Consider the following 17,941-nt stretch of genomic DNA (forward strand, 5'->3'; position numbering starts at 1 on the left):
TTTATTATAAATATTCAGTGTTTAAACATGTGTCTGCAATGCTAACTCTGTCACAGAGTCCATTTTTTATTAGCATAAGCATGCACGATAATGAAAAAACACTTCTGTAACCTGGTGGTACTAAATAGAGCATTAAATAAGGATTAGCGTTCTGTTTGGCTTACGTTCAAGTACACAATTAAAATGAAAGAAATATAATCCAAAAAAAAAAGAATAAACAATTACAAGAAAAATGTGTTTTACACAGTTAATTACAGTTGTATGGCAAATTGATTGTAATTTATTAAAAACGACATGTAAACCTGTGAAATATATTGCATTGTGAGAGGTCAGTCTTAAAGGAGTGAAAGCAAATTAAGTTACTCATTTTCATAACATGTGTCTCTTTATAAACACGTTATTATTAAAGTCTGTTGTAAACCATTCCATGGTTCATCAGAAACACAAAATGTAACTACAATATATGTTAATAAAATACACATGTAAAATAAGAGAGATAATTAAAAATTACCAAAGCAAATTTGCAAGAGGACCCTAAGTTCGCAAACAGTACAGTACATTGTTTTAAAATGAAGAGGATCTGACACACAAGTAATTTTGCGCTTTTAAATAGTTTAACAAACACACACAACTGAAACGACTAAAGTCAAATTCAAATAAATCCCAAGAATGATCGGAAACATCTTAAGAAGTGATGGATAGATAAATAACAACTGCAAGAACGACCAACACCCACATGACACTGGATTTCTCACGGAATTAAAAAAGAAACATTGACGCTTGAGAAAAATACAGTAGCTTACCGAATCAACAACATTAAGGCTAGAAAAATATGATATTTGTATCCGATTCAACTGTAACCTCCAATTCTACATTCGTCAAGTACATAAATAACATCTGTAGTTTCAAAGAAATCAAAACCTCCATGATTCATGTTAAACGTCTTTATTGGCTGGCCACCGCATAGGTTTCTTAAACACACTATAATGGAGTCATCAAGGCACCTTATCTTTGGTTGAACCGTGGCCACCTGCATGAGTTCAAAGTAGTGTTTTAAAAACAGATAATGACACATCTGTAGAGCAATCTCTTTGATCAGACGCAACGCAAATGTGTTGAAGGATCACGGGAAGGGAAGAAAGGAGTGACACGGTGATGTGGTCCCGCCTGCAAGCTAACAGCTTTGCGGAGGCTTGGAAAGGAGTGAACTCGAGAGTATCTTGAGACAGGAAACCGCGTCCGACTCCACTTTGATATCATCAGTAGGTATACGCTGTGAAAAGAGGTCACTGATGGGTTGAGGTCCTAGTTCTGGAGATCCTTCGGGATCATTCTTAATGGTCACCGTAATTCCGCCGCATTTGTCGTCCGCTTGGTAAACGCAACGTCGAGCATCTGGGGAAGCAACAATAGTGGGGGGCTTGACAGCGGAGATGTCCGATTTGGGAGTTAAGGGGAAAGAGGCGGCTTCGGAGCGGGTTGGAGTCACACTTGTCCTATCGTGAAGTATAGCTCGGGCTCGGCTTGGAGAGCTGAGGTCCGCCGGCTCATCTTGAGTCAACGGAACCAACAAAGATGTGCCGTTCCATTTCAGAGACACATCAACGTCTTCCGTCTTCATCCTCTTGGTTGGAGACTGTACATCGCTTGCTTTGGAATCTGTGAGGTCATCTCCAGCAGACCTTTTCGTAATGGATCTCTTGCTGAGGTTGAGCGGGAGCGACTGCTCCTGTGGCACACTAGAATTGGGTTGGGAAGTCTGGCTAAGGTCTTGAGCCAGAACCTCTGAAAGACGTTTGGTGAAGGTGTTCATGTGCGCCGAACCGAGACGGGTACGCATCAGCTGTCGCAACTGCAGACTGCACCCGATGTCCAGCGGGAGGATCCTCAAGGGGGGCAGGGGGACTTTAGTCATCGCGAGTCCTGCGTTTTGGGACGGGGTATCCAGACTACACCCTGAACACTGTTGGAGACTCTCGGGGGTCTCGGGCATACTGACTTTAGGTTGATGAACCGTTATGGTCTGGTGGGGCGTGGAGGAATCTCGAGGAGTTCCCTCAACACCACCGAGTCCGTTAAGGCCCAGACGGGCTCGGAAGAGGTCCAGCGGACAAAGGCCTTTAGTGGGACTGAATCCTTCCAAGGAACCGCCCGCCAACAACTTTACAGGACCTGAAAGGAATGTGGGAACGGTCTCCACAATCTTCACATCTCGTCCCGGTATGGGTTGGTGAGATACGTGTGTAGAGGACACGAGGGACAGTCGTGGGGCAAGAGGATGGCTGGTAAGCTTGAGTTCTTGGAAAATAGGCTGTGGCTTGATCTCCTGCTGGGGTTTTTCAGGAGGAGGTTTGGGATGCAAGGGTGGTCTTCCAACTCTGCCCTTAGCCAGAACTTTAGCGTTGCGTTTACCGGGTGGTCTTCCTCTTTTACGTACCACAACGCCATCTGGTGGAGATGCCTGGAAGAGAAAATTCATTTCAGTCAGTTTCAACTTGACTAACACTAGCATTTCACAATTCCTTTGTTACAGAAAAGTACAACTCCCACCTGGACATTCTTCGGACTGTTCGACACTCCTTTGCCCACCTCTGTCTTTTTGATGGTGGTGGGTGAGACAGATGTAGCTCTGAGCTTGCCAAGTTTTGAATTGTCTCCCCTTATGTGCAGTTCATAAGGGAGCATCAGCCTAGGATACGAAAGACAGAGAATAAGCGCACAAGTCACAATTAGCCGGGCAAAAGGAATCAAATGTCGCCGTAATCGAAGCTCCGCACTCACTTTTCATAATGCCTCCTGGTGCAGGTGGCAGCGCTGGTGCTTCCCGGGCTTCCCCCCAGTTCATTGTACACTACCTTCCACAAACGCTGAGATGTCACCTGCAGGCCACAGGAAAAACAATGGATTTTCACTCGCTGTACTGAGATCACTGCTATCAGTTTCACATTCTGGATTACAGTTTACGGCCAACAAGCAAAAAAACCCTCAAACACTTACCCTTTCGTAGCCTCCCATCTTTTTCACAACTGAATACATGAGGAAGAGATCAACTGCGGATATATAAGTAGGTAGAGCGTTAATTTTTTTTTAAAAGGTTAAGGTAAAATTACAATACGAGTTGGGTAGAAAAAAATCAAGCAGTCATGTACACATACTTTTTTTGAAGCCCAGGTTGGGAACTTTGCTGATGGGGGAGCCCCGGCGCTCCATAAAAAGATACAGCTGATCCAGGAAGAGCTGCTCCTCGGGGTGTGGAAGCCAATTTCCATCCCATTGCATCTCTACACTGCCCGTCACATTCTCCTATAGAAATGTATCAAGACATTTTAGCTGCTAAAGAGCTTCATGTGTTCTCAGGCTACCAAGAAAATGGGAGTTGTTTTCTACACTCTTAAAAAGAAGGGTGCTTCAAAAGGTTCTTCGATGTCATAGAAGAGCCTTTTGGTTCCATAAAGAACCTTTAACATCTGAAGAACCTTTCTGTTTCACAGATTATAAAAAAGTAAGAAGGAGATGGTTCTTTAAAGAACCTTTGGCTGAATGGTTCTTCTATGGCATCGCTGTGAATAACCTTTTAAGCACCTTTATTTTTAAGAGTGTATTGGGAACGAAGTCAATCACACGTTTATTGGACTACTTAAAGGGATAATTCATCCCAAAATGATTTTAATCAAACCTTTATGACTTTCTTTCTTCTGCAGAACACAAAAGAAGATATTTTGAAGAATGTTGGTAACGAAACAACACTGGACCCCATTGATTTTCATTGTATGAACACAAAACCACTAAGACATTTCTCAAAATATCTTCTTTTGCGTTCTAGAAAAAAAAACTCATATACAGGTTTTTGATCGTTAGTATTTTTGGGTGAACTATCCCTTTAAAGCTGCAAACTGTGACATCTGCCTCTCTATCGCCATCTCTGTTCGTAACACAAAACACACCATAAATTCAAAAAATAAAACTACAAAGCAACAGGAACAAGAGATTCTGATCTGACAGTAGAGAAGGACAGAGAGACAGAGACAAAAAATAGACAAATACACACAAACTGTAAGACAGGAAGTCAGGCAAGTAAAGTTAAAACAAAACAGGAAGCACGGTGATGTCACAGTGTGTTTTATTTTAAACATCCTGTTAAATCCATCACGGTCACATTTATAAGCATTTCTACTAAACAAACTGAATTTACTCCAAAGTGTACCTTCATCCTTTCCATCCATGACTCTGATAAATGGTTCTGGTTTTGTTGGTCGAGCCCTGTGCCATCTCTGCCCCTTCTTTTACGAGGTCGCCCCTTCAAGCTGAGAGAGGAGCATCCTGAGAGAGAAACGTAGCAACATTAAGCAACTAGTACAAAATATTCATGAGCTTCAGGCAATGTGTGCAAATTCATGCTGAGAAAGAAACCGAATAATGACTTTTTACTGAAATTGTTCTTTCCTTTCCTTATATCCTTATTTTGACGACATGCCAACTTCTATGGCTATGTTCATGGTGAAAGACTAAATAAGTCGTTTAAGATTAATTTTTCTAAAAATGTCTTTTTACATTCACTTGAGACAATGTAGTCTTTACAGGAATACCTCGCCAAGCTATCGCATTCAAATCAGCTGTCAGTCAGACATAACTGAGTCAGCACTCTGTACTAATAATACTACAGCAAGACTGGAATCGTTACATTTTAGAAACAACTAACAGAAGTATTTCATACGTTCAAAGGAAACACATTTTAGGAAGAAAGCATTTATGTTTCAATAGACCATAAAACATCAATCATTTTCATTCACTTGAAGAAAAGACAAGTGTGTGCTGTATAACTCCCCCCTAGCCCTCACCGAAACCCTTTTGCACTTTTAAAATATGCATAATTTAGTATGTTTAATAATCCATTTCCATCACAGGGATCGCTAAAGATAAACCTGTACACACACACTGACACACACTCTAAAGGGATATTCTGGGTACAGTACAAACTAGGTATGTGTGACATCAATTCCTAAAAATAATTTCTCATACCCAAGTATGCCAAAACAAACAGAGAAAAACGAACAAACTGTTTAGACAGTTATGCATTAATAATGTGTATGGTTTGCCCAACTGTAGTTGCATTTCTGTCAACGTGTCTGTTTACACATCGAGTGTTAAAATGAACACTTGCTAAGAGCCAACTGCAACATTCAATGATTTAATAAAAGTAGAATCAAAAAAGTCGAACCCTCACTGATGTAGCATTCAAACGGTCTTCTAAAGAAACGTTTATCAAAACTCTTCCATCAACTAACATTAGGGGGCGGTTTCCAGGACAGGGATTAGCTTTAGACAGGACTAGGCCTTGGTTAAATTCGGATATTTAAGTCGTTTTTAAAAACATACTTTACAAAAAAACATTACTGGTGGGCATCTTGACACAAAACAATCACACTGATATATTTTAAGATATGTCAGTGCAAGTTGTTTTCGATTAAAACACCTCTATTATTTAAGTTAGTCTGGGACTAGGACCGCCCCTAGATGTTCATCTAAAGTGCCTGAAGTTCACCTCAACTCTGTGTTGCGAATCCGTGGAGAATTTTTCACATTAAAGAGCTAGTTCACTCAAAAATGAAAAATTATTTCATTATTAATTCACCCGTATGTCATTTCATACCTCTATGGCTTTTTTCTGCAGAACACAAAAGAAGATATTTTTAAGAATGTTGGTAACCAAACAACATTGAACCCGTTGACTTTCATTGTATGGACACAAAACCAACGAAACATGATCTTTTGTGTTCCATACAAATTTTGAACCACAAGAGGGTGAATAAGGGTTGATTTTTTAGTTTTTGAGTGAACTGTCCCTTCAAACCACGAAAGCACCACAATTTGCTTTTAACAAATGTAACATTTTAAAGCATAACACAATTGACTCGAAGTAATTTTAGACTATACTGTGTTTTATTGCCAATTTACCTATTTCTATTTACTGTTATAAATTGGTTTAGGTCAGCCATATCTCAACAAAGCACATGGGTGACATCACAATCCAACAAGCGTATAGTACTCACCGAACTGTGTCAGTATGCAGGCGCTGCTGTCTAGAGTAGGGTGGTTGAAAGTGTCCCGACAGTAAAGGACCCGTGTGTTGTGCACGGTCACCTTTATCCCCCCCAGAGCCAGCAGGTGAGGGTTCTGTTGACCGGGGCAAGCAGCCTGATCTGGGACTCGTCTCTGCAATGATCGAAAACGGCAATACTGGGGGTAGCTGAGAACTTTAACCTTCTGCTGTACGTCTGTAGACTCTTCTGCAATATGACAAAAACACCTGTTAGTGTATGGACTTCAATAGACAATTTATACAGAAAACAAACCACAGACGTGTTATTGTGCTCACGTATATATAATACATTTTAATATATTGAAAAAATGAAGAGTTTATTTGCAAAAGCAGATTTTCAAAAATCATGTTTTTATTATTTTATCATGTTTTATTGTGTTTAAGCTGCATTTGTTTTTGCTGTTATTACTTAAACAAAACAACCCATCTGCAGTTTGCTTGATATTACTTGGAATGCAGAATAAAAAAACATGATTTTTGAGTTATCTGTTTTTGCCAATGAACTCTTTAAATACTGCATATGACATGCAGCTACAACCCCTGAAATTTGCAGTTCACTGATACTTTAGGTAGTGTTAAAATTATTGATTTTTATTACGTTTTTCAAACTGCCATCTGTATCTTTTGCCTCTTTATCGCCATCTATGTTTGAAACATAAAATTGCAGGTTACTTTATTCACTTATCTAAACAAATGTTAAAAGCAAATGATGTCAAACCTGTAAAATTTCACCCGACATCTTAAATGACATAAACCCTGATCTACTGCCATTACTAGTATTTGGAAATACTTACCATGTGATGTGTTATTTATTTATGTTTTTATGCCTTGTTGCCTACAGGCAATTTGTTTGGCATTTATGCGCGCTCATTTCATAAATAAAACAGCTTGTAAATAAACAGAGAAAAACTATTAAATGATAAACTAACAGAAACTTTGCTCCATTTAGAAGACTGAATACAGTAAAAACCATTTTATACATTTTTACACAATATACATTTATTACAATTTCTCATGCATTAGCACAACCAAATATATCATCTAAAAGTCATAGCTCGGTATTTTTCAGCAGTAACTCACCGGTGCTCTCCGTTTTCTCTTCCTGGGGATTAGAAGAATCTTGTGACCCATCAGATTTGTGAGGCCCGTGAATTTTTTGACTGCTGCGCTTCCACTGTGGAGGTTCCCGACAGGTCCACTTCACCAGATCCTCTACTCTCACCACAATCTTTTTCGACACAGCCAGGACTTCATCCTGGCCATACAAATGCACGGAAACTCTAGTTAAAAACAATGACTAATACATTTACATATGTGTTAAACATTTTAACACCTAGTGAAAGCTGTGGAGAAGCCTCTCCCCTTTTTATGTTGTTACCCATAGTACACCCATCACCTCAGGCAAAACAAACTCTCCAAACCGCTTTAAAAAATGAGGTAAAAAGCCCATCTGACATTAAGATCCTAATCTTTTTAACATCGCAAATTTAACTTAACTGATTGCAATGGAAACTGTGACAGATTTATTATATCTTTTTAGTTTCTTGTTTTAGTTTCTAGATTCTTGTTCTAAACACATTATGAAAGAGATATTGAGATAAATGCTGGGTCTAAATGTATTGTACAATACTTTCCAAACAGTGTTTTTCAAATAAAAACATTTGAGAGGAAGGATTTATTAAATCTCATTTGGCTGGATTATTAATGCGCAAGCAGAACTAGTTTTGCTATTAACAATTTGACAATTTCAGCATGTTGAGATGTAAAGCAATGTATGTTTACACTATTGCAAACTATTATTTTTACATCAAACTGCTCTGGTACAAACATTTTTGTTAACAAAATCATGTAACAGGAATGCACCAACTCTTACTCTCCACATTCTCTTGTACAGAATAATGTCATTTTAGTTTACTAAAATTAAAACATTGAAAGCACTTCTGTTCGTTGAAATCAAATAAAATATTGGCCTTAAAATTATTTAAAAAACTTAAACTAAACGAAAAACTGAAATGTTGCCTCAGAAATAAACTGAAGTTAGTTTGAGGTACTAAGATGATAATAATAAACAAAAACTAAAATACAAATTAATCTTATACAGCAACATAAAAAAACAAATAAATATTAAAATGACAAAACCACTAAAAAATGAAGAAAAAATAAATAAAAGCCTAAAAATAAACATTTCAAATATAAATAAAACTAAAAACAAAACTATAACTCTGGTACAGAACAGAAAGATGAAGTATGTTTTTGTATATTCTCTCTTGAATATATTTCGTACTAACTGCATTTTGATTCTATTTCGTATTTAAGGGGTAAAAGGAATATCATTATTTTATATTTTATACACACAAAACAAACAAACAAAAGTCAAAGAAGGAACAAAGATCTTTTAGATTTTTGTGCGGACAGAATAAAATGAAGAATAACATTACAGGCTTAGTGGTTTAACCTCTGATATTAATGTTTTTAAACCAAAATGATGATACATTACAAGAATTACATTAAAAAAATAACTTCCGATTTATATCACAAGGACATAAATTGGTAAAGGGTACCACATTTATGATCTTGAAAATATTTTATGAATTCACCTCCTTGAATTCAGGTTGTAAAATTCAGGTTTTTATTATTTAGGTTGATGCTAAATCATACAAAAATATATTCCTTGATATGTTTGATTGATATGCAAAGAATGTTTTGAAATCTATATTTATTTTTTACTGACACGCTAAAGCAAAATATAAAAAACATAAAAAAAACACTTAGCCTAAAGAGTGTGCCATTTAATAAAAATAAAAAATACTCTTTTTTTGCATAAATTTATAAAATAAGTCTGTATATAATGCATATCACTATCCCCAAAGGTTTGACAACACACAACTTCAAACTATAAAATGTTGTGCATATTCACATTCAAGCTTTCAAAGACAAGACCTAGTGATCTCAAACAGATCTACAGGAAAACGACATAAAGCGGCATTACACTTTACAGTAACACTACAGATTACAGTAGATAAACAGTCATTTTTCTTTTATGTTTGAAAACCAACGACACACCACTGTCAATGTTCACACAGTTGTTTATTTTAGTTTCAATTCTCACGCCTTACCTCTCCATGTCCCGCCGCTCTGCCCTTCGGTGTGTCTTCAGGTAAGAATTAGAGTCTCGAGCTGGCCAGCAGGTGGCGCTGTGTCTGATCCTCCCACAGCAGTGTGACCTCTGCTATACACACAGGCTCCTGAGGGCCACAGCGCAGAAAATAAAACTCTCCGAGTTTCCAGACCTGAGGCGGAGCCCCGGACTCCTGTTTGCAACACACCGACTTATAAAAGGCAAAGGAGCCTCGGAGGCAGCTGGGGGAGCCTAACCACTGTTTAAGACAAAAGTGCAAAAACAAAACAATGAGGTTAGTTACTAGACACAAGGCTTTTAGACAGCAGTTTGAGAAAATTAAACATTTGTCTAAAAATAACCTAAGAAGTAATATGTGAGAGAAGAGAATTATAAGCCACAACTATTTGCAAATGTTAAGAATGTATTGTGTCTAAGGTGGTTTGTTAAATTTAAAAAAAAATCATAAACTGTATCCCATTTGTAATTTTCTCCTGTTCATATACAGTATGTTAGACAAACAGAACAGTTGTCTTTACACAGACACTTAGTCAGACAACTGGAAAGCTCAAGTACACACATGCAAACAGCCTTCACATGATTCACATTATGCGTCTGAACAGTAAGCATTGCAGTGCTCCATGTCTCTGTTAAGGGGAAAAAGCTATTTTCTGTCATCAGTTAGTATCGAAAGAGAACGCGTCTAAAATCCCCAACAAAGCATATCCTATCAAATGTAAATGTAATACATACTTTTATATTTGACATTTTGTTCAAATAAAATACTTCATTCATTCACAAACTCCTACTTGGTCGTGTTGCTTTGGTTAAAAACACATTCCAGTGTATTAATCTACTTAAGAATGGCCTGATATCAATGGAAAAATGCATACTATTTTTTTGCGAGTGGTAGAACAAACATAAAGAAATTCCACAGACATGAAGCCAAAATGTGGTTTGCAGATATCAAATATAAAAATGTGCTTGTGCTACATTGTGTAACTAAAAATGTCAACGTATAAACCTTTCTCAAGACTAATCTTAGTATCATCACATCAACAAACCCATAAAATACACAAAAGGTTATGTATTATTGTTTCAGCTTGAATGATGTTAGCCAACTGAAAGATTTGTATAATCTTAGATCTGAATGCGAGTTCAATTATTTCATATTTTTTCAAGTCACTATGGAGTATTTTAATACCTTATTTTAACGTATTCAATTTAATTGTTTAACTTTTATGAATATAATACATACTATAAGTAACCATTATTATTGTAAAAACATGTTTAAAAAAATAATGAGTCATAGACAATCAATGAGAATTTGTAAAACTTTATTTGAAACACACTAAATGCATTTGATTTTTTTTAAATCATTTTGATTGTACTTTACGTTGTTTTAAAACTATTCTAGTTTGTCTATTTCATGCATATTTGAAAACATGACAATTCACACATGTACAACACACACGGTCTATTGTGCTTTCTATGGCAACTCTGTATTGAACGAAGTCTGATCGTGAAGACATACTCGCATATTTCGCTTTTACATGTCAATCACAGGGCGCGTTCACGAAGTTATACACATTCAAGGTTCAGTCACCCCGCCCCACCCCCACCGGTAGCCCACACAGCCACCAAAAATCCAGCCAATCAGAAGCCACAACACTCGGCGTCCACATGTCGAGCGCCTACTGGTGAAAAAGAGACTGTACAGTTGAGCCAAGCCACAATACACGTCTGTTGACTCAACTTTTTTTATTTTATGTACTTCAACGAACAGCAAATCGAGCCTGTATCACAGCCTGACAAATTCTTGAAATACAGGAGTAGATGTGGAAATATTAAGAAAATGTCAAAATGACCTTGGAGGTCCCCATTGTGTCCAATTTACTTAAAAATGTATTACTTTGAAAACAGGTAAAATTGTTATTAGAGTTAGTGAGCTTGGAAATGGTTTACTTGTTATTAAATAGGTTATGTATAACAACAGCGAAACACAAAATCCTAAATCCGGGTGCTCTGCTCTCAGGGTCTTAATAATATTGGTATTGATTCAATGTGTGCAAGAAAAATAAAACATTTGAGGCAACTTCCGTCTGCCACATATATGAGCCTCCTATATACCACGACAAGAATGTATTGCTACCGCCTAGCATTCATAGCCAACACCTTTTATGTATAATAAACATTAGTTTTCCGTAAAAATAAAAATATATTACACAATTTCGGCTAAATGCTCCAATTTAAAAATGACATCAAAGCCTGTGTAGCAATAACTTTCGCACGATTCAAAAATATCAAGTGTGAAACAAAATCAACAGCTCCACCAAGTTTACCTCTTCCTAGAAGTTTCAATACCACGTCATTTTAAAATCAAGGATAATATTCGCGACATTTCATCGAAAAATGCACTTCAGATCGTGAATTAAACACGAATACAACCACCCACTTAAAATCGTTTCGTTTTCAATTGAAAATATAACAAAATCTGTTAGACAAATGTGAAAATGTGGGGGTGGGGGCAAGAGGGAGAATCTAGGTAGTCAACACGACACACAAAGAAATTAATCATTAACAAAAAATCCGAAATATCATATACACGCGTTCTTGATATATGGATAAATCTCCACATAAAACCGATTCGGAATCTAAAAAAATGAATAAAACCAATAAAGTTTCACGCGCAAATACGACTCAATATTTTCAAGTCTTCGTTCGTTTGATTGGGTCAATTCGGCATTTTCGCCAACTTCCAAATATTACGACGTGTCATAAAAGCGTCGCTTCAAAAATGACGAGTTTAATTTTTAAATGCACGCGAGCAAATATCTCGCTCGCGCGGCCGTCTCGAGACGCAACAGAACTAGCATTAAAAAGTTGTAATTCAGTTTACCTGTATCGTACTCTGCTCCATTGCAACTCAACATTCCCTTATCCCTCTCGATGCCCCCTATCAAGTTACACAGCCGGGTACTAACAGCACCGGCACACACACATATAAACGCAGCTGAAGAAAAGCTTGTGCTTTTTTGTGAAAATAGGACAGGATCTAGGTGTGGCTTAACTCCATTTGCCAAAAGAACTTTAATATATTTTCTTCGTTGCACATACAAATGCCTGTGGAAACATGTTCGCTGTTTAGTTTAATCCAAGGACTAACCGTGATCGTTAATTGAAAAGCTATTCAATATGGAGACATGAAATGGGCATTTCAGGGGAAAAATCTATATGTACAGTACAGAGCATGCGTGAGAAGAACAAAGTGTTCTTCAATAAAATAGTTGCATGGAAAAAAACAAGCAATATGCTTTAATTAACTCCTACAGCTAGCGGTACCAGTTTGACGAAAATAAAAAAAACCGTATTATTTATATTTGAATGAAAAAATTATATTTTTGTCTGTTTTATTCCCTGCTTTAATGTGTAACTGTATCTTTGTATACATTAAATCAAGCAACACGTTATTATTCTTAGAATTATTAATATGAGCCATTATATGATTTATGCAATTTATGTAGTATTAATTTGGTTTATATTGTTTTGCTCTCCAGCAGGGGGGGTTCACACGTGATCATTTCCACGAGACAATGGCCGTGGCCCGTGACATTTTCATTTTTCCTGCTCTTATATTCATGGAGTAGCTTGACACCCGAAACCTGGACTGCATTAAACATGCTGGACTCAATGGTCCTATTGTTTTTCACATGGCCACTTAACTGCCTACATCTATCAAGCAGAGCATTTTTTTACATTTTAATATTAAATCTATACTCATTTCTCGGAGGGAGGAACTTTTCTTTACAATATTATTCAATGTTATTTTTCATTCACAATGTGTTGCTTTCCAAGTTTCCGAGCAATGTGTCCTTCCTCCCTGCACAGCCTTGCTTGTGGCTGAACAAATGCTGTCCCCCAAGCTTATGGGAGGATGTAGCACACTGGGATTTTCTCTTGGTTTTTATTCTTTCGGGCTATTGTAAAATGTCTGGTGAATTTCAATAAGAAACAACAGGATATGGTTTTGTAAGGCTTCATGAATCCACATCATACATCATGTTTTCCAAATTACTTTAAAAGTGAAATAGGCTACAAAGACCTGAAGCCAAGTACTTCTGAATTAAAAAAACACAAAAAAAAACAAATCTGAATGCAGAAAAGAAATAGAGCTAAAGTATTAAATGATTTTTTTTATTATTATAAAATATTTTTATTATAAAATTAACATTACCTGTATTATACAAGCAGTCTCATTTTCATCTTATGTAAACGTTTATGATGAAGTGTTGTGCAGTGAAGTAAAACAATAGTTTTTCCTTTTTTTAAGAAACTGTCAAGGTCAATTGTTCCTTCATTTCTACTGTATGTACACTTCAATGTCCATTCAAGTATAATGAAATTGTTATTTATATCACCATTTTTCCACTAATGATGGAATCACTGATTCACCATTGATCCACTAATCTTCATAAAGTCTGTAAATTTACCTAAAATGGTCTCTTTAAGACTTGTGTGATGTCAGACGTGAGTAGCTCTGCGAACGCGCAAAGACCTCGCGAGGGCGCTGTTGCCTCCAAATCGCAGATGTTTTACAGCAAATTGAAGAGCCTTTGTGTTTTTCAAACTTCAACCTCCATGTATTTTTCTCTTTTTAAGTCTATTTCAGTTATCATGGTTTGGACTGGGAGGTGGTTACATTCTGCACAAAACCTCACTAATACTGATTTGTACACTTGATGCATTACGAACACATTATATCATGTGCATCATGTATGAAACATATCAGTGAATATTGGGCATGTTTGTTTTATGGTCTTTATATAAGTGCATTCAATTATATCTATTATAATGTGATATAAACATGCATGTAATATAAAGAGTATTATAAGTAAATGTAATGTTGTTATGTTCATTCATTACTTATCATTCAGTTGCTTGTGAAGCCCCCTGTAAGCTGATTTCCTGTTCTTTTGATAATGGCCTCTAACTCACTTTCACCCCGCAGCCACAGCTCATCATGGCCCCTACTGAGTCTTCACACTATCTACAAAGCCATTGTGAATGTTAACAGCTACTTTAATACAGTCAACTAAATTTGATTAAAGACTTTTTTGCTGTAAAAGGCTTATTCTGATACATTCTAACCATTTCTTACAAGTATGACAAAATATGCAGTGAAAGAAAGTTATAACGAAAAGCATGTAAAAGATTGTTTTGGTTTATACTTCAGATTAGGTGATAATAACAATTGTATCGATTAACTTGAACTGAAGATTTGATGTCGCCTTTGCTTACATACACCATAATGTGTTTTGTCAGGTAACCTAAAACGGATGAATTCTCCAAATGTTACATAATGTAACCAAACCTACCTGACTTCTTTGAAGGGGAGGATCGGGTAGAAACAGATCCTTATTGTAACAACTGCATATTTTACTTTTCCAGTGTATTTTGTAAATGCTCGGTTGTGTAACAATCACCTAAACAAGTACCTAAACATACAGTTATGCACATAAAATCAAGACTTATGCATTTTATATTGATAAAGTTTTATTAATTTCTTCTTTTCATGCTTAAAGGGATACTTCACCAAAAAATGAAAATTCCGTCATCATTTACTCACCTTCGAGTTGTTCCAAATCTGTATAAATTAAAACAGATTAAGATATTTGGAAGAATGCTTATAACCAAACAGATTTTGCCCCCTATTGACTGCCATAGTAGGAAAAAATACAATGGTAGTCAAAAGTGCCCCAGAACAGTTTGCTGTCTTACATTCTTCAAAATGTCTTCTTTTGTGTACAACAGAACAAAACAATGATAAAGTAAACTAGGTAGTCAATGAGGGGCAAGATCTGTTTGGTTATAAGCATTCTTCCAAATATCTTTCTCTGTGTTCATCAGAACAAAGAAATTTATACAGATTTGGAATAACTCGAAAAAGAGTAAATGATGACAGAATTTTCATTTTTGGGTGAAGTATCCCTTTAAGATATTACAATGGCTTTGAAATGTAGCAAATACATTATGAAGTGGGGAAATCTCGAAATCAGCTTTCTGAAGCATTACTAGAGACGTAAACAATGGAAGAACAAAGCAACTTTTATTACTTATGGATAAACCCTCCTGTTTAATGTCCTCTGAGTCACATTTGCGGTTTAATTTGAGCAGACTTCCTCTTCACATTTGAGGCAAGTAAATTAGCTCCTCCCTCTTTTCAAAATCAGGAAATTGTTTGTTTCTATAGTGAAGCTAATACTATTATATGAAAATCTCTGAAACCAATTAAATTTATTATCAGCTTCTTAGATGCACTCCAGAGATACAAGCAGTTCCACTGGGATTAGACACAAATCCATGTTATTTTCTTTATGTAAATCAGAGTTTAATATAATTTGCCCCAGATACTCAGATTAACATGAACGTCCTGAAGAACATGAGATGGAAACCACCTTTGTGGACTGCCACATAGAAAAAAATACATTTAATATCCAGGAGTTATTCAGGAAACCATATGAGACTACTTTTGTTTTGCTTATATCTTTTACAACATATGACGCTAACAGATGGACCTCATTTTATAACATGCTTATCAGTTTGCCCAAAGCAAAGTGAAAGTCTTTTTCTATACTCTTCACACAGTTTATCAAAAGGGGTGAAAGGCCAGAATAAAGTGTTTGGAAAAGTTTGCAACAATGCATTCCTTTAAGAAACTAAAAATGATTTCTCATGCTGAAGCTTTCAAAAGACCAAAACATCTGAAAACCGCATGATGTTGAAAAGCCTTCTCTAAACCAACACGCTGCACAGACTTTTTATTACAGAAAAATGTTTTAGTGAGTATACATCACACAAAGATACACATCTGTTTATTCGTTTTCAGAACTGAATTGCTGGAACTATGCACTCAGAAATTCCCTAAGGAAACTATTTAACCTTAAACCAAAAAGGGAAAAGAAAAGGGGTTTAAAAAAGCAACAATATTACAGACAAATTCCATGAAATAGGAACATTTCCTCATTATTCAATCAATTCAATTGAATTCAGTTTAGTTTTAGCAGCAATAAAAGTGTACTGATAGTGCTGTTAGGACACATCTTTAATATTTAAAGTATTCTGCATAAAAAAATCCCTGAGATGTTTATATTGAACACAGATGTTGTGTTATTAAACCACACATAAAAACAGACACGCACTATTTATGTGGTATTTCTTATAAAACCAGCAGCTCAGATAACCAGGCTCAATAACAACCGTGGGTGGGAGCTTTCATTTTAAGAGTTATTATAACATTTAAGAGAAAATTATACCATAACAAAAAAAATAAACAAATGTCTATTGGCAGTAGTGGCAGAGAAAGAAAACATTCAACAGGAAGTGACTGAAACTTGGAACGCTTGCCGGACCAAGAAACACAGCAGTGGAATAATGCTTTAATTTCCCCCTTTTGTCACTGACCAATAGTAAACCAAATTAAATTTCTCAAGACGTTCCTCAAATGTCAACATACCTATTGCAACATCTATTCTTTTAGTGTTCTCTTCTGGTAAGTAATACTAATTAAGCCAACTGTTAATTAATCAAAACTAGTTCCCTTTTGTTTACTAAAAAAATGAAAAGTTGTATGTAAGGGCCCTTCAAACGTTCACATAAAACCCCAGAGGCCTTCCATACAAGGCCACAGGGATTTTGGGTTTGTGCCAGTGGTACACAGAAGTCTTAGATCATCTAGTTTGTGGATGTAATTCAGTAATTCTTACATTTTTACCACTGGTCCATAAAGTTAATTGGTCTTATTGAGACATGTAACAATAAGAACAGTGAGGTTGAAACTTTAATACAGAATCTGTGTAGAAAGGAAATACAACATGGGGAGCTATAACAAAACTTCCACAAGGTGGCAATGTCACTCAAAAAATGTCAAACAACACCATACGAAGTCTACGTATTTATTTGCAGTTAACTAGAATAAAACAATAATTATTATCGCACTATCCTGTTTTATGGGTGGCCAAAGTATCACGGGCCATTTTTCTAGATTAGATCACGTTGTTTAGACAAGGGGAAAATGTGACTATACAGTAGGCCTACAAGTGATCAAGCTGTTTGTAAGGGACAGTCACGGTAATATACTGTATGTTGAAAATATTCCATTTGTCTGAATATTTGCTTTCTGTAACGTTCGAGTTTAATTGAAATATGCAGTAGTATCATAGTAAAGAGAAAATGCTAATAAGCAAAAAGCGAACCTTGGATATTTATAAGGCGGCTGAAAAAGAAAATCCCGAGTTTTCGAAACGCTCTCGCGATACTTTGATGTCATACTCTGATCGGTCTGCGCAGCGCCGCATAAAGTCGATTAAGAGTAAACTCAGATCACAGTGCACGTCTGATAAAACACTATCGATGATAGGGTTATTTTAATATCGTATGTTGGTTATTTTAATATCGTACATTTTTTAAATATAGAGGATAAAGTACCAAAATGGTCCGTGTATCTTTTGGTCATTTGTTTTTCAGTTTGAACTTGAACAAACGGGAGTGAGAAAACGGCGCCATTTTTGAACGAAAAACGAGAATTCGGCTTGATTTTTCCTTTTTCAACTCACGTTTAAAAAACGAATAAACAACGTGAAAACTAGTGTTTCACATGTGGGCGGTATGAAACGCCCCCTTCCGCTGATTGGCAAATCAAAGGTCAGTAAGCGACGTCTTCAGTT

The 17,941-nt window shown here is 36.3% G+C and overlaps 1 protein-coding gene across 1 annotated transcript; it reads right to left on the reverse strand.

The window, feature by feature from the left end:
* Positions 1-251: 251 nt before the first annotated feature.
* zgc:77151 (uncharacterized protein LOC337153 homolog) lies at positions 252-12,344 on the reverse strand. Its single transcript, XM_057361181.1, is given in 10 exon segments — positions 252-2,461; positions 2,551-2,689; positions 2,782-2,879; positions 2,998-3,050; positions 3,156-3,303; positions 4,205-4,320; positions 6,051-6,287; positions 7,181-7,355; positions 9,217-9,477; positions 12,118-12,344. Coding segments are annotated over 10 exon segments (2,535 nt in total). The 5' UTR covers positions 12,139-12,344; the 3' UTR covers positions 252-1,174.
* Positions 12,345-17,941: the final 5,597 nt, after the last annotated feature.

Source organism: Triplophysa rosa, linkage group LG19 (genome assembly GCF_024868665.1).
Source record: "Triplophysa rosa linkage group LG19, Trosa_1v2, whole genome shotgun sequence".
Lineage (NCBI taxonomy): Eukaryota > Metazoa > Chordata > Actinopteri > Cypriniformes > Nemacheilidae > Triplophysa > Triplophysa rosa.